The 25,473-nt window shown below is 41.4% G+C and overlaps 2 protein-coding genes across 3 annotated transcripts in view; both read left to right on the top strand.

Moving 5' to 3' along the window:
• Positions 1-6,646, top strand: part of NLK (nemo like kinase) — a 119,872-nt gene extending 113,226 nt beyond the window's left edge. Inside the window, exons 9-11 of one of the 2 annotated variants that reach the window (XM_034420766.3) lie at positions 2,616-2,814; positions 3,660-3,753; positions 6,465-6,646. In XM_034420766.3, the coding sequence (XP_034276657.1) occupies positions 2,616-2,814; positions 3,660-3,753; positions 6,465-6,519 (348 nt within the window). In that variant the 3' untranslated portion in view covers positions 6,520-6,646. Of the gene's footprint in view, positions 1-2,615; positions 2,815-3,659; positions 3,760-6,464 lie in introns of both variants that reach the window. The other variant, XM_034420767.3, reaches the window with a different exon arrangement.
• A 6,159-nt stretch (positions 6,647-12,805) lies between these two features.
• On the top strand, positions 12,806-18,366 carry TMEM97 (transmembrane protein 97). The gene is made up of 3 exons (XM_034420768.3): positions 12,806-12,973; positions 14,704-14,848; positions 18,061-18,366. The coding sequence occupies exons 1-3, from the start codon at positions 12,860-12,862 to the stop codon at positions 18,309-18,311; spliced, it is 510 nt and encodes a 169-aa protein (XP_034276659.2). The 5' UTR covers positions 12,806-12,859; the 3' UTR covers positions 18,312-18,366.
• The last annotated feature ends 7,107 nt before the right edge of the window (positions 18,367-25,473 follow it).

The following is a 25,473-nucleotide window of genomic DNA, read 5'->3' as shown; positions in this document are numbered from 1 at the left end:
AGCAGATGAAATATGAAGTGGTAATTTGGTTCAATAATGAAAATAACTGAAATCAAGAGATAAAATTGAAATGTAAAAAAGTGTGATGGGGATTTTGAAAATTATGTTGTAAATAAAATGAAATAAAATAATTGATGTTATAATAAGGAATTAAGGGTGGATTGTGATATTGCTTATTATGTACTTAGAAGAGATTAAGATAAGATGTGGAAGGTCAATTAAGTTAAAGGGTTTCAAAGTAAAAATTTAATAGGATGAAGTACATTGTTTATAACCAAAAAATGTGATGGGGATTTTGAGAAATATACTTTATAAATGGAGAAATAAGATAATTAATTGAAGTAATGCTAAGAAATTAGGATTTGAAGGGCAGATGGTGATATTGATTATATACTATGTATTAAGAAGAGGTCAAGATAAGATCAAAAAAGGAGGGAAAAAGAATATCATGGCAGAAATTGAAATATGTAAATTGTATTTGGAAAAAACAAAAAAGAAGATTGAAATAGATTATAAAGATCAATATATAATTATGTTATAAATTGTATAAGATGTGACCCGGTCAATACTCTGTTCATAAAATATGTAATATGTAAAAGAAAAATTTAATAAAACTTGTTCAAAAAAAAAAAAAAGAACCCTAGGCCACTGATCCCATTCCCATCCCTCTGTTACTAAATTAAAGGTAAAGGTTTCCCCTTTCTAGATGTGACCGACTCTAGAGGGTGGTGTTCAGAGGTGGTATTCAGACGGTTCACACCGGTTCAGGCGAACTGTAGCGGCAATTTGGCCTGGGTCACTGAACTGGTAACGACTTCTGGCTGGCCACGTCCCCCACCCGGTCGCTGCTCACTCACCCCACCCGCCCGGTCGCTGGAAAAATTTTTTCCTACCGGGTTCTGTGGATGTGGCTTGGTGGGGGGGGGGTCATATGACTGAGTGGGCATGGGCGTGAGTGACATCAAGTTGGCCATGCCCACTCAGTTATATGACGCCCCCCCCAACCAGGCCACGCCCACAGAACCGATACAAAAATATAAATCCCACCACTGGTGGTGTTCATCTCTTGTTTCTTAGCCAAGGGAGGTCCAAAAACATTATTGTGGTCATGGGGCCAGCATGACTATACGCTGAGACATACAGAGCCCTGTTATCTTCCCACCAAAGTTGTACCTATTTACCTACTTGCATTTGGATGCTTTCGAACTGCTAGGTTGGCAAGAGCTGGGGCAAGTAACAGGAGCTCACCCCGTCGCACAGCATTCGGGTCTTGAACCCAAGGCTGTTAGCTTTCCAGTTGATAAGTTCAGCCTCTTTAAACACTGAGCCATCACACCCTCTAAGTTAGCAGTATTTAAATATAAAAAGTTTTTCTAGGTGATGATAGGCTTATGTGTGCCTCAAAAATAATTTCAGTAGAGCACTTTGGCCTTCCCATGAGCACAGCAGTCCTCTGCTAATCATTAATGTCAATTCATGCAATTACTCTTGAAACAGATCCAGGTTTTTTTTCAGGGTTGCATGGAAACCTGTGAAAAGGCAGGCTCCTTTAATGACTAGCTGGGAGGTGCTCTAGCTTTGCTGGTGATTTGTGCTCCAGGGGCCAAAGGAATACTGTTTTCAACTTCATTTCTGAAATGGCAACAAAAGTATTGGCTTTTTAATAGTTGGTTCTATATAAAACAGGTTCAGGGCAGACAATGATAACTTCTTATTGAAATACATTAGTCTGTGGTAAAACATTAAATGTTATTCTGCTCTGAAATACAGCCGCTATTCTTTGATGGGTTTATCATAGTTAAATTGGGGGAGAAACTAGGACTGAGAAACACCAGTTCACACGCTTCCTAAAATGCATGTCTTCCTTTGAAGCTTTCTCTCCCTCTCTTAGAAAATCACTATAAAAATTCTAGCAGCCTCACCAAATCGCATTTCCATATCAATTGCATAGCACCTGCAGGTAGAAAAAGAGCCTACTTTCTTTCTTCTCTCACTGTTCAGTCCCCTTTTGGTATGGCAACTGGAAAATCCGTTTCTATCACACCTGGTTCTCCCTCTGTATCTGCCAGGTACCTCAGCTGATCTGGGTCTGCCTGAACAGCAGTTGACCACAACTGGCAACAAGGGGTGGTTTGGGGTGAAGCAGGCAAAAAGGACTGTTGTATGGGTAGCGAAGCAGAGCAAGTTTTGACAGATAGCTAAGCCCAACTGTCTTTCTACAGCCTAGTTAGGAGAGAGGTTGGTGGATGTCTTGCCAGCTCTCTCATTGACTTTGGTGGAAGGGAATGGAAGCAACACCCTGAGTCATGTATCAGTGAGAGGGGTAGCAGATAAAGCATATCAGTGCCTACTTAACATGTCATGTACCCTGTAAATAGAGTTAGTGCTGTTTGCTGATATGTAAATAAATAAATACACTCTTGCCATGTAAAAAAATAGTTCAGTTACAGCAACACTGACTTTTTCAAGTGAACACTGCCTCCTAATGGTTTCACTTATCAAATGTGAAAGTTAGAAAAAGATTATCACGGAGTTTGTTATCTCTCTACATGCATATATGTATATGATAAACTAAAATCTATATGCAACAATAATTTGCATTTTTCTGTATTCAGTCCAAAAGAATATCCGCTAAGGATGCCTTAGCTCATCCATATCTTGACGAAGGGCGATTACGATATCACACCTGTATGTGCAAATGTTGTTTTTCCACTTCTACTGGAAGAGTTTACACCAGTGATTTTGAACCCATCACAAATCCTAAATTCGATGATACTTTTGAAAAGAACCTCAGTTCTGTCCGGCAGGTTAAAGGTCAGTATTTTAAACTGAGAGATAATATCCTTTGCACTATTTAGCAATAATGTACACTTAGGATAAATATACATTTCTATCATTTATATATACATATTTGTTTGCTTAATAACTTGTATCTCATTAAACCAGAAAAAGGGCAGTACATCAATTCTTCAGTAGTTTGCATGAAAAGAATATGTTAGATGGGAAATCTGAAATATTTATGAAATGAAAAGAAATGTCACAATTTCACAATCACAGATTGCTGAAAGTTTATATTTTATATTTTAGGTTAGTCCCTTTCTCTCAGCCCAACCAAACATATCAGGTTGTTGCTGTGGAGAAAATAGGACACAGTATTAGGTATGTCACCATGAATTATGCAAAATAGAGCAGGTTATAAAACTAATAAATAAATATACAAAACTTTTATTTTTCCTTAAGCATAAAGACTAATTATCATTTGTACCCATGTGGTATGAGGGGAAAGAAAATCAGTTTGTGCAATCCTTGTGGGAAATTCCATCTGAATTAGACTTTTTGCATTTTATTACAATAAACTGATCCAATAAAGGAATTAGTATGCGTTAGAATGTGAACAAATGTATTGCAATTTTATAGCAGGTGTATTTCCTAAATGTACAGTATATATGCTGGTATTAATTTACTTACAGCATTTTCTATACTGCACTCCACAAGGAATCCCCAGTGACTTACAAATAGCTAAATATAAAATCTATAAAAATCTATTTGTGTCCTCGCCACAAATCCAATGTCTACTAGTAAACAATTTCCTGTTTTGTACAATTTGCATTGGAAAGCATGAATTCGGATTTCGTTTTTTTTTTTCTACTTTTTTCCAGAAATAATCCATCAGTTCATTTTGGAACAGCAGAAAGGAAATAGAGTACCTTTGTGCATCAATCCACAATCTGCTGCTTTTAAGAGCTTTATTAGGTAACTGTATGTAATCACTTCTGATATTCATTTATTTCCTTAATGGTGAAACGTTTTTTTAAAAAAAATCTTCTTTGAATTAAGGAGCCTTCCAGTAATATTACCTGCATGCCTGATTTGTTAAGAATGCTTTAACATTTTGAATGATAGATTTTTGTGGGATCCTTGGTGCTCTCTGAGTTTGATTGTTTTCTCATAGACATTTCACTACAGTACAGCATCATCAATGCTAGACCTCAAGTTCTGATGATGTAACTAGTTTGTTTTCTTGAAGATATTTCATTACCCATCAAGCACAGAGAGCATCAAGGACCCACAGTTCAACCCTGAGCTGCAAATGTTCTTCTACTGCTAGTTTTTATCTTAGCCAAAAGCAGCCAAAATGCAGCACAAAAAGAATGAAACAGTATGTTGCTGCCTTGGATTTTTTCACCTGTCTATAACCTCCTTTGGATGAATAAAGAAGTAAGAATTTTCCATTGCGGCTATTTCATCCCCTGGAACCAGCGATCCCTTAGCTTAGCAGATCACAGCCTGGTATTCAAGCGATTATCCTCCTGTCTAGTTGTAGAAGGAAGAGCGTTCAAGCTTCTGCATCATTGGTGGCGAATGGTGCAATATATATGGTAATTTGATGTAAGCAAAGAAAAAACACTCATTCCCTTAAAGCTTTAGAGTCTAAATTTGACCTTAGGCAAAAATAAACGTAGGAAAGTGAGGTAACAATGCAGTTTGTTTAATTTAGATGGGGGTGGGGGGGAATCTACATTCCATGGATAATTTCATGCAACCTTCAGCCTCATTTCACAATCCTTGTGCAAGAGAGAAAGAGGAAAGAGGGAGCTCCAATTATTTCAGTCCTACCCAGCACTACTCAGGAATATGATCTTTGACTTGTCTATCTCTGTTTAAATAACTATATCTCACTTTTAATTGGCTAAACCTCAAGACAGCTTATAATAAATTACACATAACGGAAGTGTACTTCAAAGTACTCTTATCTCATCAGCAGTTGGTCCTTTCACAATAGCTGAGGACACTAGGCGTAATCCTAATGATAAAATTTGATATTAATTGTTGTTGAGGTCTAAATGCAAAGCTTCACAAAACAAGTGGGAGGAGAATTATTTAAATACCCGAGAACCAAAGTGGTTCCATTTAGAATCTTTAAATTAGAGTTCTGTCCTAAGAGGGAAACAAAAAGAATGTAGGCAGAGACAAGAGGGAGTTTTCCTAAGATAAAATATATGGAAAGAATGAAGATACCGAAGGAAAGAACATAAAATGGATGTTACACGCCCTAACCCCCAAAATATTAGGGGACCAACTGAGTTTTGATCAGAGACAAGAGGACTGAACTGTGATAGTTAACCAACTAACAAACAGAGGGCTTAACACATTCCAAAGCCCAGGCTCAGGTACATAGCCAAGTTTTTAAAGCTTTACAAAAAAAAAACCAACAGGGTTGGGGGATTATTCTAATCTCGGAAGGGAGAGTATTCTACAGCAGAGAAGGCTTGTCTTGTAGTTTTTGCCCATCAGCCCTCTTTGCCTAATGGGCTCAGCAGCATGGCCAGTCCAATTGGACAGGTAGAGACACGTAGAAAAAGACAATCCCTCAGGTAACCTGGTTCCAAGCCAGTTAGGGCTTTAAAGGTGAAAACCAGGACTTAGAATTTCACCCAGAAGCACAATAGTAGCCAGTGCAGCTCACATAGTAGTGGTGTTACTTGTGCCATGTATCCAGCATCATTTACTGCCCGCACAGCTACATTCTGCACAGGGGTGGGTTTCACTTTACCTTTACCACTGGTTGGCCCTGTGCGCGCATACTTGCTTCACATGCGCGTGAGCTGTCCGTGCATGTACCCTGCCTTCCACGCATGCACTTTGCTCACTCGCGCACCTTCCACGCATGCACCCAGCCTCGAAAATGTGCCTAAATAGCACGACTTGGAGAAGGGGCGGTTGGGCGGGCCCACTGCGATCGATACTACCGGTTCGCCCCACTGAATACCACCTTTGATTCTGCACCAATTGAAGTTTCCGAATGCTCTTCAAGGACAGCCCCGTGTAGAGAGCATTGCAGTAATCTAAAACATTGCTGCACGTTGCAGTGCAGAGGTAGGTTGCAGCAGGTTCTGACCAGTTCTGGATAACCGGTAGCAGAAATTTTAAGTAGTTCAAAGAATCAGTAGTAAAAATTCTGACTGGCCCCACCCCCATCTATTCTCTGTCTCCCAAGTCCCAGCTGATCGGGTGGAAATGGGGATTTTGCAGTTTCCTTCCCCTAGAGTGGGGTGGAAGTGGAGATTTTACAGTATCCTCCTTCCCCAGCTATGCTCACCAAGCCACGCCCACCAAGCCATGTCATGCCCACCAAGCCACACCCACAGAACCGGTAGTAAAAAAATTTGAAACCCACCACTGTTGCAGTAATCTTAGGAAGAAAAGAGGGAAGAGCCTTACTTAGCCCCAAGACGTCTTATTTTCTCTTAAGCTTCTGCTTTCATTCCCCTGTGGTGAAAACAGAAACTTATCTTTCTTTTTCAAGCTTCAGTTTCTAATCCTGCTGAGTTGGAAGGGCTTCCGGTTTCATGGCAATTTTTTAAAATTGGATTTATGATTAAATGTGTGTGTTCTTAGCATTGTCTCTGCCCCTCCAACCTCTTGAGAGGGAAAGTTGATCTTCTCTGTTTCTTGCTTTCTAGTTCCACTGTTGCTCAGCCGTCTGAGATGCCACCATCTCCACTGGTCTGGGAATGAAAGTGGGAGATACAGTATACTACTGAAGACATAATGTAGCTTTCCACTGGATTCTGGGATTTGCAATTCTGGAGATTTAATCATGCTTGTACTGTAATTTTACTAATGAAGTTTTAAATTAACAACCACTATCCTTGTATGTTATACAAATAAGAGTTAGAAAAAATGTTAACTAGGCTTTTAAATCCTGTCAAAGGTGGGGTTGTGCTTTTAGGAAAAAAATATATATATTTTATCCAGGGTTGCACTTTTTTTTTTTTTTTAAATTTATGAATTGTAGTGCAGCTGTGAATCTTGCTTGGCTCGGAACAACAACAACGACAAAAAAGATTGAACCTTTTTTTTTTTCTTCAGTTTTAAAAGTGAAATTGTATCAAAGGACAAGCTATTTTGATATTGAGCCATTCCTGAAGAATTGGGACTTTTGCTTGAAAAACAAAACAGGGAATACAAAACTTAAATCATGACCAATCATAAAGCCTCATCAGAGGGCAGTGCCCAAGCGTGGGAGGGCAACGTCACCTGGTGGTCACATCCATCTCCATAGCTTCTCAGTAGCGAAGTGCTGATGATGCCTGTGTGCTGTTTTCCAGTCTGATTTTGTGAGTAGAGAGAATGAGTTTTGACTAGGAGAGAAAAGTGTCTTTTCCTTTGAACCCTTCCCAAGTTATAAATAAATATATATAAATATATATATTTAATCTATTTTTATTAGAAGCTTTTTCTGCTCTTTTTCTTACATGAACCATCCCTTTCCCTTCCCTTCCCTCTGCCCCAGCACGCATTCCATTGGGGGGCTAATATTTCATAAAAAATCTTGATATCCATTGCCATGGAGAGAAAGAGAGCGAGCGAGAGAACGAGAGAGAGAGAAGTGCGCATGAGAAAGTAGTTTACACATTTTTAGATCTGTGAAACTTTGTGATTTTTTTTTTTTTAAATCCTGCACTGGACAGTTGGACGAAAAAGAAATGAAAAAAATAGTGGGGGAAAGCACATAGGGAATTATGTTAATTGTATTTGTGTCATTAGGCAAAGCTGTGGAAGTCTTGAAATGTCACAGTAGTAAATAACTTTTATTACTTTTTGGCTAATTCCTTTTTGTGTGTGTTCTGTTCAAACACTGAATTATTCTGTGCATATGTATATATATATATGAACACAAATTGAAGGCCTCTACCTCCTGGAAGTATACAACATGGCTTGTTTACCTCCACCTGATATTTTTTTTTTTTTTTTTAGTCCAGTGTGGAGACTTGAAACTTGAATGTCCCTTCCAACTTTTATATTTAAAAAAGGCAAGAAAAATTGAAGACTGTTTTTCAACTGTACAAAGAAATAACGAATGGATGGTCTCGAATTTTTGAATGTTGGTCTGGGATATTAAAAAAAAAATAAGAGAAACCTTGGTGTTTGTCATGGACAATTAACTGTTAAAGTTATTGTAAGTTATCTGTATTTAGCAGAGTATTTTCAGGAAGGGTGATTTGAGTTGGAACTGGATTCTATTAATTTACGTTTTTGGAAGTTTTAACTTCAATGAAGTAGTCATTTTGCTGGGGAAAAAAAAGACAAATTTTGAATTTCTCAAACAAAGATGATGAAATATCTTTGTTTTTTTGTGTGGCTCCTGAGAACTTAAAGCAAACAAAACCAACTGCAACACTTCAATTAACTTGAATGAGAATCGTCTTTTTAACTTAAAAAGAGCCCATGAAGACACTGGTATGAAAGGTAAAATCTCAGAGGTTGGTCTGTTAAATGTGGCACACTTGCGGGTCACTTTGTACAATGTAGATTTTGAAGTACAGTGGTGAAAACATTAAATGTGACATTTGAAACAAACAAGCAAACAAACTTCCGTGCCTATGTTGTTATTGTTGTTTTATCTTTCTACTGATTTGAGGCATGCAACTCATTAATAACGGATTTGTACTCTTCCAAGGATCTGTTATATGAAGTTGCATTTAAAGAAGGCCATTGAGGAGTCACAGAGAGCCGGTTAAATAACTGGAACCTCTGACTACTTACATTATGACTGACACTCCAGGGTTGGCAACTAAATGTAGCTACAGGACTGAGAGTAAGGTTGCATTTTCCATATTAACTGAGGTGAGAATTCTAGAGCTTTCTTCACTCATGGGCAGTAGGTTTTCAACTCAAGGGCTAGACATCACGCTTTTGAGAAGGATTCAGACAAAGAAGAAGACAGTTATAGAAATAAACATGGACAATGAGGGAACAAGAAGCTAAATTCAAAGAGAAAATAAAGGAGCTGTGGTGTTTAGCCCTGAATAAAGAGGAGTGTCCTCTTCAGAGACCTCTCATTTGTAAAGGGGCAAAAGCTTAGTCAGTAAATATACTTATTTTAACTGAGAGAGGAAGCGCTAAATTCTTGCCACTGTGCCCAACTGGTTTCAAAACTATTATTTAGCAATGCTTTTTCCAAGCAATTTTTATTAAAATATATAAGCTTATCCTTCTGATTTTGGCTACTATAGACCAGAGGTGAAATGCTCCCGGTTCGGACCAGATCACCCAATCTGGTAGCGATAGCGGTGGGTGGTTCGGAGAACCGGTAGCAAAAATCCCTGCACCCCCCCATACCCAGCTGAGCTGCGCAATCATCAGAGGCTGTTTTTTTTTACTTTTAAAAGCATTTTTTCTACAACCTCTTCGGCCAATTTGTATCTTCCTTTATTTAGCAAACTAATCTTTTACCCTCTTCAAACATTTTTGTGCAATAATCATACAAAACAATACTAGTTCCTTAAAACCTGCGTATTTTATAACAGTCCTATAAAATTAATGGCTCAGAGTATTTTTCCTATACAGATCGAGTCCTAAAATGAAAAGAAAGGAAGATTATATTGGCTTATATCTTAATTTTTTCATTGCAGCAGCTCATTGCTGCACTGTTGAGATTTTGGCTGATATCACCGTGATAGTCACACTTTTTCAGCTGTATGTGATATTGCTTTGCTAACACATTGTCAACTCTGGGAGATAAACTACAGAGATATATTTGCACCATATTAGAGGTAATATTGCAGTGGTACATTGGAGGCAAGTGGCATGTTAAGTAACGAGGACAAGTATGAAATGTAGAACCAATAATCTTTCATCAATTGATAAACTGTTAATGTAGCAACATGGAGAATAGTAATAGTAGCACTTAGACTTATATACCGCTTTGTAGTGCCTTACAGCCCTCTCTAAGCAGTTTAAAGAGTCAGCAGGTTGCCCCCAACAATCTGGGTCCTCATTTTACCAGCCTCGGAGGGATGGAAGGCTGAGTCAACCTTGAGCTGGTCAGGATCGAACTCCTGGCTGTGGGCAGAATTAGTCTGCAATACTGCATTCTAATCACTGCACTACCACGTTATAAGCCAGTATTAGAATGCTAATATTGGCTTATAACGCTAATAAGGGCAAATGAGAATCATGTGAATTATCGCACGATTGTCATCTCGAACAAAACATCCAAATGAACCCCATTAGCAGTTTCTACTGGTTTTTACTGCCATGTAGCAGTAATGGAAATTCTTGCAGGTTGGATATAGTAGCCCTATAAAAATGCATACAAAATATTTTAAATAGGTTGAAAGCAATACAAAGTGTTCAAGTCTCTCAACATTTTAAAACCGGTTCTTTTCAGTAAAATGGCATCTCTGACCTTTTGATAAAACGTTAACTTGTTTAACAAAATTACTTCAGCTAAAAGGAGCATCTCTTAGTGTTTCTCCTTCCTTCTCAGACATCCAAGAGACCTCTTCTGCTGAGATATGTGCAGACTCCTTTAAAAACCAAAAAGGAGGTTTGATTATGGATGTGTTTTAGAGTGCAGAAGGAATGAGTTAATTTAAACAAAGCTACAATATTCTAAAATAATGCAGCCTCAGAAATGTAAAAGAAACACAGAACTCTTTCCATAAACTTCCTGTTGCGGCTGCTTAATTGTCGACTTGGTGCATTTTAAAAAGTGGGTCTGAATCAATTTTTCTGAATATGCTTCCATATCGACTGAAACTTGCCATGTTGATACTTCTCCAGCAGCATTGGCCACAGCTCATTCTGCTAACTATATTCCACGTGATTTGGACTCCAGAATCCATAATTCCAAAGTATCCTCTAGAAAACAGCAACAAAATAACAGTGTATTGAGATCCAGTTAGGTCTCTTCCACCAGGAAGTTTCATTCAACTGTTGGCTAGACTTGATCTCCATCATCTAAGTCCTATGTTTCTCAACCTTGGCAAATTTAAGAGATGTGGATTTAAACTCCCAGAATTCTACTGGCTGTCAGCCTTCCAGAATCCACTAACAATATTGAACAGCAAGTCAACTTCGGACTTCCCAAACTTGTCAACATTTTTAACCTACATGATGGAGGGGGTGTCACGGGTGAAATCCAGCAGGTTCTGACAGGTTCTGGAGAACCAATAGCAGAAATTTTGAGCAGTTTGGAGAATCGGTAGCACAGATTTTGAGTAATTTGGATAACTAGCAAATACCACCTCTGGCTGGCCCCAGAGTGGGGTGGGAATGGAGATTTTGCAATATCCTTCCCCAAAGAGTGGGGAGGAAATGGGGATTTTGCAGTATCCTTCCCCGGCCTGCCCACCAAGCCATACCACGCCCACCAAGCCATGCCCACAGAACCGGTAGTAAAAAAAAATAGATTTCACCACTGGGGTGTCACTTTGCCAACATTTAAGACTTTGAAGCTCCATGGATGGAAGGACCTCAAAGCAAGATTGGCTGGGTCTGCAGGCATGCTTGCCCGAAATTTAACCATGCCTTGCTTAATGAAAAAAAACCTGCATAAGTTGCGTCTATAGATCGGAGTATCCAATCTTGGCAACTTTTAAGATTTGTAGACTTCAACTTCCAGAAGCCATAGCATAGCTGGTTGGGGAAGTCTGGGAATTGAAGTCCACAAATCTTAAAAGTTGCCAAGATTGGACACTCCTATCTACATAATTGTATGGGTGCAACTTGTGCAGGTTATTCAGAGTCCTGTTCATTAATCATAATCATATAATAATCATAAGTTTATTTGTCAAGTATATATATATATATATATATATATATATATATATATGTAGGTCTTTGGTTATTCGGGTCTTCTCCCACGTAAAATTGGAAGTGTCTTGGCGACGTTTCGACGAAGTCTCATTCGTCATCTTCAGGCTGGTGTTCTCGGCTTCATGCTTCCAGGAGCTCTATATATATATAGATAAATCTATATATATATAGTATATATATATATATATATATATACATTTTCATGTATTCAAATTATGTTTATACTTTTACCTGTATAAACATATATATATATATATATATATATATATATATATATATATGTATGTATGTATGTGTGTATATATATATATATATATATATGTATATATATATATATGTATATATATATATATATATGTATATGTATATGTATATGTATGTATATATATATATATATATATATATATATATATATATATATATATATATATGTATGTATATATATATATGTATATATATATATGTTTATACAGGTAAAAGTATAAACATAATTTGAATACATGAAAAGAGTAAGTAAAAGTAAGGAATATTAGGACAGGGACGGTAGGCACCCTGGTGTGCTTATGCACGCCCCTTACAGACCTCTTAGGAATGGGGTGAGGTCAACAGTAGACAGTTTAAGGTTAAAGTTTTGGGGGTTTGGGGAAAAAACCACAGAGGCAGGCAGTGCATTCCAGGCATTGACCACTCTGTTACTGAAGTTGTATTTTCTGCAATCGAGTTTGGAGCAGTTTACCTTGAGTTTGTATCTATTATTTGCTCGTGTATGAAGCTGAAGTAGTCACTGACAGGAAGGACGTTGTGGCAGATAATTTTATGTACTACACTTAGGTCAGACTGAACTCCGCATAGTTCTAAAATGTCTAAGCCCAACTTAGAACTAATTAATTAACTAATTAAGCAAGGCATGGTTAAATCTGGGGCAAGCAGACCCAGCCACTCTTGCGTAGAGGTCCTTCCATCCATCCCTGAAGGCTCCGCTCTTTTCCCGGCTGCTTCTTGGCAACGGCGGTTGATTTAAGAGCGACTGCGAGGCTTCTCCTCCGCCCCATCTCATCTTGGCCGCTCTCCAAAAGCCCAATTCGGCGGATGGTGGGGAAATTGTCCTGCTGGGTCCACGGAAGACCTGGGAAAGTTGGGCGTAGACATCTGGGCAGGAGGCCGCGCCCCCTCCAGGGAGAGCCAATGGGTGCCGAGCAAAGGCGATCGTTCGTTCCCGGCGCTTGCCAGCTCGGCGGACACCGAAAAGGCGATGGCTGTGGCGCGCGTCCTCGAGTGGCTCTTCGCCTTCTACTTCCTCGCTCATATCCCGATCACTTTACTCTTCGATCTGCAGGCGTTGCTGCCTGGACTTTACCCTTCCGCCGTAAGTAGAGAGGAACCGCCGAGCTCTCCTGGCTGGTCCAACCTGCAAGCGCCGGGGATCCGCTTTGCCTAAGATTCTGGGATCCAGTGCGGAAAACTTGATTCCGCGTTCCTGCCTGAAGAGGCTGAGAAGAAGCGGGATTCTTTGGGAAAGGGGGGGGGAAGCTGCATGGACCCTCTAGCTCTGGATGAGTCTGACTGGGGATGGGAGGATCCAGCGCGTCTCCCACCTGGGATAGATCCCTGTGGCTTGACTGGATTACCAAGGGTCTTTGGGGAAGATGGAGGTTTGTTCACAGACAGCGCTTTCGACACTCTGGGATTAGGAAACGCGCTGATTCTATGTATCAAAGGTCAGAATTTGCAAGTAAGCCTGTTGGGCGAAAGCTGAGTTCTATTCCATCCATTTTACAACAGTTTGTGTAACTGACCTGAAAAACTGGATCAAAATGCATGTAAACCTCTTCCCTGTGTTTTATCTATGTTTATTGTTTGCGGGGGTTTGCAAAATGTTTAAATTCTTGGTTTTACTGCATACCGCCCAGAGTCACTTTGATGGGGGGGTGGGGGTTGGCATATAAATTTGACCCATAAACACGTAAAGATCATAAATTCTGTTATGAAAAAAGATAACATCTACATGTCACCTATTCCTGGAACCTGATGTGCTAAACCCTCTCATCCCTGGACTCTCCTTTTAGGAAAGAACTTTGCGCCTTCTTGAATCAAAGTTAAAAGAAGCTGGATTTGATCCTTACCTTACCTTCCCCTGGAGTGGGGTGGGAATGGAGATTTTACACTATCCTTCCCCTGCCACGCATACTAAGCCATGCCACGCCCACCATGCCACACCCACAGAACCGGTAGTAAAAAAATTTGAAACCCACCACTGTTTTGGAGCCCCTCAAGTTATCTTGTCTAAGCCCTTTAGTGTGAGAGCCCCCTGCTTGTCACTCAACCCAGTGACTTGATACCCTAATCAAAGAACTACCAAGGAGAAAAGCCAACATTGGGATTCAGAATACTTTAAGATATGGGATCAATTTTACCATTGGCTAGAAAAGAAATACAGACAAGTAAATTAATAGCTATGTAAGAAAATGGCATAATTAGAATAGTGTACTTTTGGAGAAATGGTGTAATAGATTTGGTGAAAAGGAAGACAGAAGAAACAAAAAAAGAAGAAGTCACGGAGAAAACACCAAAATGTCGCACAGAAGGGATGATTGATGTACGTTTGTTTGGGCATAAAATAAAATAAAAATTACAAAAAAAAAGAGAAAAGCCAACATTGGCAGGGCAAGCTACTGTATAGAAACAGGGAGCAAACGCCACACTCACCCGCACTGATGCTGTTACCTCATTTGGTCATAAAATGTCTGCAAGCAAGGAAGCACTGAAGCTCAGAGAGCACCAAGGACTCCTCAGTTCAACCTGAGTGATGGATAGTCTCTTCTGTACGGCCTGTAAAAGTTGTCATCAAAACCTATGACGTAGTTTGAGAAAGAAGGAAAAATCTGCCCCCTGCTAACAAAAGTGGCCAAACTTACATGCTTTGCATCAGTTTCCCACCCAGCATTAAAATAGGGCAGAGTTTCTATTACACAGTTGCAGATGCCAATTGAATTTTGTCACCTCACCCCACCATAGATAGAAGATAAAAAGGAAGATTTAGGTGCCCTCCTCCTCCTCCTCTTCCTTACTCACCGACTGTCTTCTCTGTTCCTAAAGCTGACCGATATGTTGACCTGGTACAAAACTACATTCAAGGATTCATTGGTGGCAAACCCAGAACCCTGGTTCCGGTCTTTCCTGTACTTTGAAGCTTTTCCACAATTATTTTTCTTTCCCGTTGCTGCCTATGCCTTCTGGAAAGGTAAGCATGCCGGTTTGTGAGAACCGGGGGAGCATGACATTGGGTGGGGACAGAACAGGGGTGGGATTTGAGCTGGTTCGGATCGGTTCAGGCCGACCGGATGTTAATTTTAATCTGGTTCGCCGAACTGGTAGTTTATTTATTTATTTATTTATTTATTTAATTTTTTATACCACCCTTCTCCTGAAGGACTCAGGGCGGTGAACAGTCAAAATAAACATATATATATAAAAATGTGAATAGAAGCAATAAATAATAATTAAGTCAATTTGGCTTATCAGTTAAGTTAGGATCTTCAGATAAGTTGCAAGGACCCCACCCACCCTGCCCTGCCCCTCCCAGGAGTCCCCACGTGGCCCGTTTTGGATGCCAGATAAGTGAAGGGCCTGCGTGGAGGCCCTGGGAAGGCAAAAATTGGGCCCACCAGAAAACCAGAAACAGGCCTGTTTCTGGCCTCTGGAGGGCCTCCGGAGCCTGGAGGAGGCCGTTTTCGCCCTCCCAGAGGGTCAAGGAAAGTCTGGAAATAGCCCATTTCTGGCCTTGGGAGGGCCTCCAGAGCCTGAGGAGGGCAAAAACACCCCCCCACACACCATGGTGCAGGAAGCTGGCTAGGCCAGGCCCACCCAGCAACCGGGCAGAGAATTGGCTGCTAAAATTTTTCAATCCCAGCCCTGGCACAGAACCATGAAAAATTGTCCTTGGAGAGAAGAATGCAAGTATTTCCTAATGGAGATTGAAGATCAAGAGATGTTCGTGAGAACCATCGGACTCCGAAGCCCCTCATGCTGAAATGGATCAACTGTTGGCAGCCTGGACAGGCTTATCTACCTGTTCTGAAATAGTGAAAGAAGTTGGTTGTAGTGGTCCTTGATTTACAACCATTTGTTTAGTGACTGTTCAAGGTTACAATGGCATTGCAAAATGTAACTGATGAGTGCAGCACTCCAGGCTATTTCAGCTGACTGCTAGTTGCAGTTCGGCAGTTCAAATCTCAAAAGGCTCAAGGTTGACTCAGCCATCCATCCTTCCGAGGTGGGTAAAATGAGGACCCAGATTGTTGGGGGGCAATATGCTGACTCTGTAAACCACTTAGAGGGCTGTAAAATAACTGTGGAGCGGTATATAAGTCTAAGTGCTGTAGCTATTTTCACCTTCCCAATTGGCGTCCAAGGAGCAAAGTCAATTGGGAAATTTGAATTCACTTAACAACCCTTGTAATTTTTTTAACTGCGGTAATTTGCTTAACAACAGTGGCATAAAAAACTAATAAAATTGATCTGACTCAGTTAACATTGCAACCACCTTTTTAGCAAGGGAAATTCTCATCCCAGTTGTGGTTATAAGTAGAGGACTACCAATATTTACATACAATATTTTTCAGAGTATAAGATGCACCTACCTTTTTTGGTGAGGAAAAGAAGAAAAAGAAATCTCCCTCTGCCTCTGAGCAGTTATGCCTCGGTACAGCAAACAGCCTGATTTACTTTTGTTTTCTTTTTCAGCATAGCTTGATTCAGTGGTGGGATTCAATTTTTTTAACAACTGGCTCTGTGGGCGTGGCTTATTTGGGTGGGTGTGGCTTGGTGGTCATGTGACTGGGTGGGTGTGGTGATGTGTATAGGGACTACCCAGAGGGCTGAAAAAAGTTATTTCTGACAGTTCCTCGGTCCTCACACTTATGACCAGTTATCATTTATGCCCATTGCAGCATTAACAACCGTGTCACATATTTCACAACTGCGGTGCTTCATGTGACCAGGTGGCCGTGGTCATGTGGCATCGCTTCTTTGCCCTAATGACAGTTTGCTGCAATGGTCATAAGTGTGAAAAACGGTCATAAGTCACTTTTCCCAGTGCCATTGTAACTGTTGTAAATCAAGGATTACCTGCACAAAAATTCAAAAAGCTTCTTTGCTTGCAAAAAGCTGCCCTAAATACCAATCATTAGATTAGAAATACCTGCAAACTGGAGTTGCAAATCAGGGAGGGTGCCAGAGCACCTTGAGGAATTAAAATAGTTAAAATGCAATGATACTATCAGCCGCCAACTCTTGCTCATAAAGTGAAACCCTTTAGCAGAGAAATCATTTAAGCTCTCCAGAATGAAGCAAAGGAGCAGAGTATCTGTTGCTTGTTAAACCGACTACCAGAACAAATAGACACAGAACTAGTCAGATTTCCAAAGCTGCTTCTTTTCAGGAACAGAGATTAAAATTTTTCCTTCCAAGCAAAGCTGAATAGGGAACATTATCTCATCACTAAACACAGGATTAAAGATCACCAAGCACAGAATTAAACTTCACCAAAAACCAAAAGTCAGAAAGGGAATGTAAACTCACGTTTGAGTGTCAATCTTTCTAGCTAGCCAAGAAGCCTTGCTGAATGTCACTCATCTTGATTCCTTGTTTTTAAAAGCTTCTGCTTCATTATTCAATTATTTCTTCAAAGTGCTGATCATTGCATCCTGGCTGGAAGAACTCCAACAGGGGAGTATTTCCTCCCAACAGTGATGTAAAAAGCTTAAAACAACCCTTCCCCTTTAAGAAAGTCAAGCCAAAAAAACCCTCCGAGAACCTCCGGAAACGACAGTAAGTCTAGACATACTGCCGGAGAGGCAGTTTCTGTAAGCAGGGCAATAAAGGATTAGGTTAGGAAACAACACCGAATGTTGTAATTCCTTACAGGATCAACCCTGTAAAGTGGGGAAAAAAAACAAAAGGAGATTTCTTTTAACAACCAGTTCTCCAAACTGCTTAACTACTTAACTACCTGTTCTACCGAACGGGTAGAATCCCACCACTGGCTTGATTAGCACAAGAAAAAAAAATCTGCTCCCAGCTATTTACCTCTTTGCAGCAAGCAGCAGAGCCCTGCGCAAAACAGCTGAGAGCAAATCAGCTGAGAGTCGGGAGGCTGATCCAAAGGACAATCAACTTGTGCTAATTAGGTTGTGCTGAAGCTGAAAGGAGCTCCTTGCTGTTTGCTTGCAAGGAGGTAACTGCTGCGAGGCAGAGGCCAAAGGGTGGGGGCCAGTGGGTGGGAGGGGCTACATTCGGTGTATAAGACGCACCTAAATTTTCACCCCCTTTTAGGGGGGGGAAAGGTGCGTCTTATACTCCGAAAAATACAGTAAGTATGCAAATTAGAAAATGAACACTTGAATTTTGACCTACGGCTGCAATTATTAAAAAAAAACTGGTTTTTCAATGCAGGGAGCTGCAAGTGGATCCGGATTCCTGTGATTATCTACACAACGCACGTAACTACAACGGTGGTTCCTTGCTTGGCCCAAATCCTGTTTGCTGATTTCTCCAACGCGAAAGTCCCGAGTCCACAGACTTTGCAGGAACGCCTGACCCTGGCTGCTTTCTACGCTCCTTACTTAGCAATTCCCCTTGTGATGTTGCTTTTTGTACTGTTCAGCTCTGCTTATAAGCCAGTTGAAAAAAAGAAGAAGAAATAAAACCTTCGGCCTTTCTCCTTTGGGGAGGAAGATGTGCCAATGAAATCGAGGAAAAGTGTGTCTGTGTTCCTAAGGGAGCAAACCAGAGGTGGGTTTCAGCAGGTTCTGACAGGTTCTGGCGAACTGGTAGCGGAAATTTTGAGTAGTTCGGAGAACTGGTAGTAAAAAGTCTGACTGGCCCCGCCCCCATCTATTCTCTGCCTCCCAAGTCCCAGCTAATCGGGAGGAAATGGGGATTTTGCAGTATCCTTCCCCTGGAGTGGGGAGGGAATGGAGATTTTACAGTATCCTTCCCTTGCCACGCTGACCAAGCCATGCCATGCCCACCAAGCCACACCTACAGAACCGGTAGTAAAAAATTTTGAAACCCACCACTGGAGCAAAGCACAGGTACAGTGGTGGGTTGCTACCAGTTCGCCCTGGTTTGGGTAAACCATTAGTAGCGGCAGGCTCCGCCCACCTGCCCGGATGCTTCTGCACATGCTCAGAAGCATCACGCGTATGCATGAGTGCGCGCACACCACGAGCGAACCGGTAGTGACAGGTTTTGAAACCCGCCCCTGCACAGGTAGTCCTTGATTTATGACCACAACAGAGCCCAGAATTTACGTTGCTAAGTAAGGATGTTAAGTGAGCTTTACCCCATTTTCTTGCCACATTTTTTAAATGAAACCGCAAGTTGTTAAATTAGTGGCATGATTACACGAATCTGGTTCCCTCATGGACTTTGCTTGCCAGAAGGTCACAAAAGATGATCACACGACCCCAGGACACCATAACCGTCATAAATACGAACCAGTTGTCAAGCATCCGAATGTAAATCACGTGACCGTGGGGATGCTGCGAAAGTCATAAGTGTGAAAAATGGTCGTAAGTCGGGTTTTTTCAGTGCCGTTGTAACTTCCAACGGTCACTAAAAAAAACTGTTGTAAGTCGAGGACTACCTGTAGGGACTAGGCCTCAGTGTGCCTGTCAGATGGAAAATATTCTCCGGTGGGATCTTAGAAAACCACCTGAAACAGTGTTATGCCATAAAAGCAACGTGCTTTCCTCGTAAAAGGGGTCGTTTCACAAATCTGAGGTGAAGAGAGCAACCAGACGGTGCGGGGGATACTTGAGACCAGATGAGTTACCCCAACATCGTAAAAAGCTTTTCTTAAATTGCGGGGGGGGGGAACCCAGATGCAAAATTGCTGGTGCTTCTCCTTCCTTGTGCACCTGGAATCCGGGTTCTCCTGGCCCTCTTGGTAGGGCTGCCGGTCCACACTGGTCCCTCCCTCAGGCACCAGTGGTGGGTTGCCCTCGGTTCGCACCGGTTCTATAGAACCGGTAATAAAACCGGCAGGAGGCTCCGCCCACCGACCCCGATGTCACCAAAACGCAGAAGAACATGCGCGAGCAAAGCAAGCACGCACACACGGTCCCGCTGCAAACTGGTAGTAAAGGTAAGTAGAACCCATCCCTGTCAGGCCCCTCTACTTGCTTGGGTCACGTGGTGGTCAGTCTTTGCCCAGCAGGCAGGTCACATGATGACCTACCATCTGGAACGAGCTCCCCCCAGAGATATGGAGGATCCCGGACCTGCGCACGTTTCGTCGTGCTCTCAAAACTTTATTATTTCAGCAGGCTGGCCTGGCCTAACTCTCCTCTTTTAAATTTTTAATTCGTGATTTTATAAATTGGGTGTTTTAATCTGTGTTTCGGCCAAAATATTTAATAATTTTAAGGGATTTTAATATTTGTATTATCTGTATTTTATCTTGGCTGTTCACCGCCCTGAGTCCTTCGGGAGTAGGGCGGTATAGAAATTTGATTAATAAATAAATAAATAAATGAGATGGTATCCAGGTGGCTGGTCAGCCCTTCTTTCCTACCCTCCCTCTCTCTTTTGAACTGCTTGCTGGGCTCTTTTTTCCTGCCCACAGAAGCTTCTCCTTTCCTATTCCCTTCTCTCCCTCAGGCTTTCCCCACAGAAGCCTCGCCCTCTGAAGAAGCAGCTTCTTCGGCTCTGACTCCACCGTTCAGTCAGAACTGAAGAAGCTTCTTGGATGAGAAGCGAAACGTCTTCAAAAGAAAAAACAAGAAAGTCCAGTTGCCTCCTGAAAAAAAGCACCTTTGGGACACCGGAGTCCTTCTTTAATCTTCTATCCATGGGGGGTGGAGGGGTGGGGAGGGAGGAAGGTGAAGGACAGACTTGGCCCTCTTGATTTTTTAAAAAACTACTATCTCTCTATATCTGTTATTTTTGTCTATCTAAATCAATCAATCTATGAATCTTGTCACTAGGTCATGTTAGGATCCAGTCCAGCTTCTTATAACATTGATCAGAGAAGAAACGGCAAAGGCCCTTTTTAAAAGCAGGGTCCAGGGATGAGAGGGGTCAGCGTATAAGATTCCAGGAATAGGTGAAATATAGATTTTATCTCAGGTCACATAGAATTTTTATTGATTGGTCAAATTTAGATGGCCACCCATCTCATACATGCAAATTCGTGAAGCGTTCCATATTTTAATAAAAAAAAGAGCCTTGGCGGCGCAGCAGACTAAAGTACTGTTAAGTAACTCCAGCTGCCAGCAATTACTGCAAGTTCAAATCTCAGCAGGCTCAAGGTTGACTCAGCCTTCCATCCTTTCGAGGTAGGTAAAATGAGGACCCGGTTTGTGGGGGCAATAAGCTGACTTTGTATTAAAAAAAAAGAACACCGCTTGGGGGGGGTTGCGAAAGCCCTACTAAGCAGGTATATACAAAAGTATGAAGGCTATTGCTTAACGCATTGTAAGGCGCCCTGAGTCTCTGGAAAAGGGCAGCATATAAATTGAACCAATAAACAAATAAATGTGATATTTCGGTGTTATCTCCAAAAACTTCTTCTCTTATCTCTTCTATCTTCATTCTCATCAAGTCCATTTCAAAAATTTTCCACTAATATATTATTCTTGTTACAACATTTTCCCCCCAATCTCTTTTAAATCTTATTTATCTCTCTTTTCTAACCAATAGTAAAATGATTCCATATCTTAAAATATTCTGAATCTTCTCTTTCTTTTTTCATCATAGTTAAACTGTTCATTTCTGCACAGTCTAAAAATTTTTTTAATTACTTCTCCCTCCGATGGTATTTTCTCTGCTTTCCAATTTTGTGCATAAACAATCCTTGCCGCTGTTGTTACATGTATAATCAAATATATATTGTCTTTACTAATTTTCTCTGGTAAGATACCCAATAGGAATAGCTCTGGATTTAAATCCATACGTTGTTGTATCATTTCCTCCAACCATAACTTAATTGTATTCCAATAGTGCTTTGCTTCAGGGCCTATCCACCACATGTGGTAATATGAGCCTGGTAACTGGTGGCATTTCCAACATTTAGCTGATTTATCTTTAAACATTTTTGCCAGTTTCTCAGGGGGCATATGCCATCTGTACTTGCAAAACCTTTAGTGTATAGTCCAATTTCTTTACTAATCCCAGAGGGTGGGAAAGTGTGGTCTTAAAAGTAGCCCCCCATCTTCCTAAAAGACCCTTGGTCATCCAGACAAGCTAAATAGGAGCTAGATGATATCACGCAGCTTCCCTCCATTCCTCAATGAATCACAGGTTTTTCAATCTCCAAACGGCCAGGCAGGACTTGGGCACAAGTTTTCCACTCCAGATACGCCAACTCGGTCGCAAATTCCTTCACGAGGCAGATCCCCGATGTTTTAAGTCAGGGGTCTCCAATCTTGGCAACTTTAAGACTTGTGGACTTCAATCCCAGAATTCCTCAGCCAGCTTTGCTGGCTGTGGAATTGTGGGAGTTGAAGTCCACAAGTCTTAAAGTTGTCAAGATTGAAGTGTTGGAATAGTTACAAGATCTCGGCGGTTCCTTTCTTCTTACGGCAGGAGCAGGGTGAAATCCAGCAGGTTCTGGAGAAATGGTAGCGGAAATTTTGAATAGTTCGGAGAATCAGCAAATACCACCTCTGGCTGGTGTGAGTGGGGTGGGAATGGGGATTTTGGAGTATCCTTCCCCTGGAGTGGGGTGGGAATGGAGATTTTGCAGTATCCTTCCCGTGCCATGCCCACCAAGCCACGCCCACAGAACCAGTAGTAAAAAAAATTGGATTTCACCACTGGGCGGAAGGATAAACTCCAGGCCACAATGAACGCATATCAATCAATAAAATCAGCAGGATGTGAGCGAGGAAGTAGAAGATGAAGGTCCACTCGAGGACACGAACCGCGGCCATCGCCTCTTGCATGGACCGTCAAACTGGCGGGTGCTGGGAACAAAAGGCTCACTTTTCTCCTTACTTTGCGGCTCTTCTCAAAGGGGGTGTGGCCTCCTGTCCTCTGGTCCCGCCCAGTTCTTCAATCAGATCCCTTGGGGGGTGGGAAGGACAGTTGGACTTTCTGGTTTTTCTCTGAAGAGGTTTCGCTTCTCATCCAAGAAGCTTCTTCAGCTCTGACTAAAATCCTTCCATTCCCCACCATTCAGTCGGAGCTGAAGAAGCTTCTTGGATGAGAAGCGAAACCTCTTCAAAGAAAAACCAGAAAGTCCAGTTGCATCTTGAGAAAAAAGCACCTTTGGGACAACCATGACTTGGATGACTGAGAATCTCCAGAGACGTTTTCGCTAAAGGTCTCGCTGGGCACCCTTATATTACACGCACACACACACACACGAATGAGCACATCAGGACGAATCTCCGGCCATCTGGACTCTAAATCTGGGGATTGCTCGTTTAAACCAATAGGAAGAGAAAAAAATTTCCCACAAATTTAATCCACTTGTGAGGTCCCCATGACTACCTCCTGTAGTTTTTTTTTATTTTTTTACTTATTTAAAAAATGTATATGACTGCCCATCTCACCCCAAGGGACTCTGGGTGCTGTCCAATAAAATCAGGAATTAAAACATGTTATAAACCCATTAAAATAAGCATTGATAAAAGACGACCAGATGGGACAAGCTGGAATGCTTTTATAAGATAACACCTCTATTGATCTGAATCCCTGCGCCTGAGGGCAGGATAAGAAGTAAGGGGTGGAAACTTATCCAAGGGAGATCCAACCTAGAATTAAGACAGACAGCAATTGTCAGTGAGAACAATCAATCAGTGGAATGGGTTATTACCTTCAGATGTTATGGGTGCTCTACCACTGGAGGCTTTTAAGAAATTGGACTGTTATTTGTCCAGAATGACATAGGTGTCAGGTTTCGATGTCGTCTCAAATAAAATAAATTGCATTTCCAAACAGGTAGTCTTTGAAGAAATCTTTCATTTTATTAAGCACGACAACCTGTCCCCGATCGTGGCGTAGCCAACTCTGACTTCCTGACCCCAAACCTTCCCTTTCCGTTCCCCAATTCTCTGCGTCTCATTGGGCCTCTTCCAAATCACTCTCCCCATATCTACTACTTAAGCTCCCAGGAATGTCCCCCCTCCCATCTCATCTCCTAGGGGATATTATCTTCAGGGAAAATAAGTAGGTGAGAAGTCAAGCGTCCTCTTGTCAGCTTCCCCCTCTTCTCCTTATGTCAGCACTAGAGTAAATGCAGGTTGAAGTGCTGACAATAGGGCAGTGTTTCTCAACCTTGGTAGCTTGAAGATGGGTGGACTTCAACTCCCAGAATCCCCCAGCCGGAATTGAAGTCCACCCATCTTCAAGCTTCCAAGGTTGAGAAACACTGACATAAGGTCTTCTGCCTGAGCAGCGAGTTGGATTAGAAGACCACCAAGATCCCTTCCAACTGTTACTTTTACTAAAATGTTTCTCCTACGCTACTCTCCCGCTCGGAGGTCTCCTGATGGTTCCCCATCCAATTACCAATCAAGATCTACACAGCGTTTGCTTCTGAAGATTAGTGGAGGTCGGCTATAGGGTTGCTCTGAGTGTAATATAGTATAAACTCCCCCCCTAATTTCAAATGGTAACTAGGTCAAAGCTGTATAATATGGCCCGAGAAAGAAAGGATGTAAAAATCCCTTCAATGCAGTGGTGGGTTTCAATTTTTTTTACTACCGGTTCTGTGGGCGTGGCTTGGTGGGCGTGGTGTGGCTTGGTGGGCGTGGCAGGGGAAGGATACTGCAAAATCTCCATTCCCTCCCCAATCCAGGGGAAGGTTAATACAAAATCCCCACTTCCTCCCGATCAGCTGGGACTTGGGAGGCAGAGAATAGATGGGGGCGGGGCCAGTCAGAATTTTTACTACCGGTTCTCCGAACTACTCAGAATTTCCGCTACCAGCTCTCCAGAACTGGTCAGAACCTGCTGAAACCCACCTCTGCTTCAATGCAATATTTGAATCAATCTGATACAGTGATTAAAGAAATTCTCTGGGATCGGGGTGTCAAACTCGCAGCATCACGTTGTCATCACGTGACGTATCGCGACTTTTTCCCCTTTGCTAAACCGGGAGTGGGCCTGGCCAGCGCGTGACGCATCCGGGCTGCAAAACCACGAGTTTTAACACCCCTGCTCTAGGAGATAAGAGTTAGTCCTGCCTTTAGACATGAAACCAACTGGCTCTTCTGTGTTCTAAGGCTTCCTGAGACAGTAACAATCACACGCTTAGTCCCCAAAACCTTATTTTTATTTCAGCGGCTGTGAATTATGTTCATTCACAGCCCGTAATGAGTCCCAAGCAGTTTGTGAATAATCCGACAGAAGTCTGCCAGTGTCTTTAGGGATAAGACCAGGGTGGATAAAAATCAATGATTAAAAAAAAAAGATTTTTTTTTGAATTTAAATCGGATTTTTTTGATTTTTATCGGATTTTTTTGATTTTTATCGAATTTATTTTAATAAAAAACTTTTGGGGTAAAAATCTATCGTAAGATAGTTTTCTATTTAAGATACATAAATAATTTAGTTTATTCAGCATGAAATGGAGCTTAGTTATGTAGCATGAGGCTGTATATTCTGCAACCCTGGGACTATCGGTGAGTCAACAGTGGATCAAAGGAGTAGCAGAGATGACAGTTGCTCTTTAAAAATTATGATTTAAATTGAGTTGATTTAAATCAAGCCTTTTTACTAGTGATTTAAATCATGATTTAAATCAACTCGATTTAAATCAAATCCACCCTAGATAAGACTGATAAGCACCCACCTTTACCTCCCTTGAAATGCTGCCAAAGACCTAATTGCCAATTACCTTTGCAAAGCCAAACG

This window comes from Pantherophis guttatus, chromosome 1, assembly GCF_059756535.1.
Source record: "Pantherophis guttatus breed Tessera chromosome 1, ASM5975653v1, whole genome shotgun sequence".
Taxonomy (NCBI): Eukaryota; Metazoa; Chordata; class Lepidosauria; order Squamata; family Colubridae; genus Pantherophis; species Pantherophis guttatus.
Note: the sequence above shows the minus strand (reverse complement) of the source record. Positions and strands in the feature narration are given on the sequence as shown.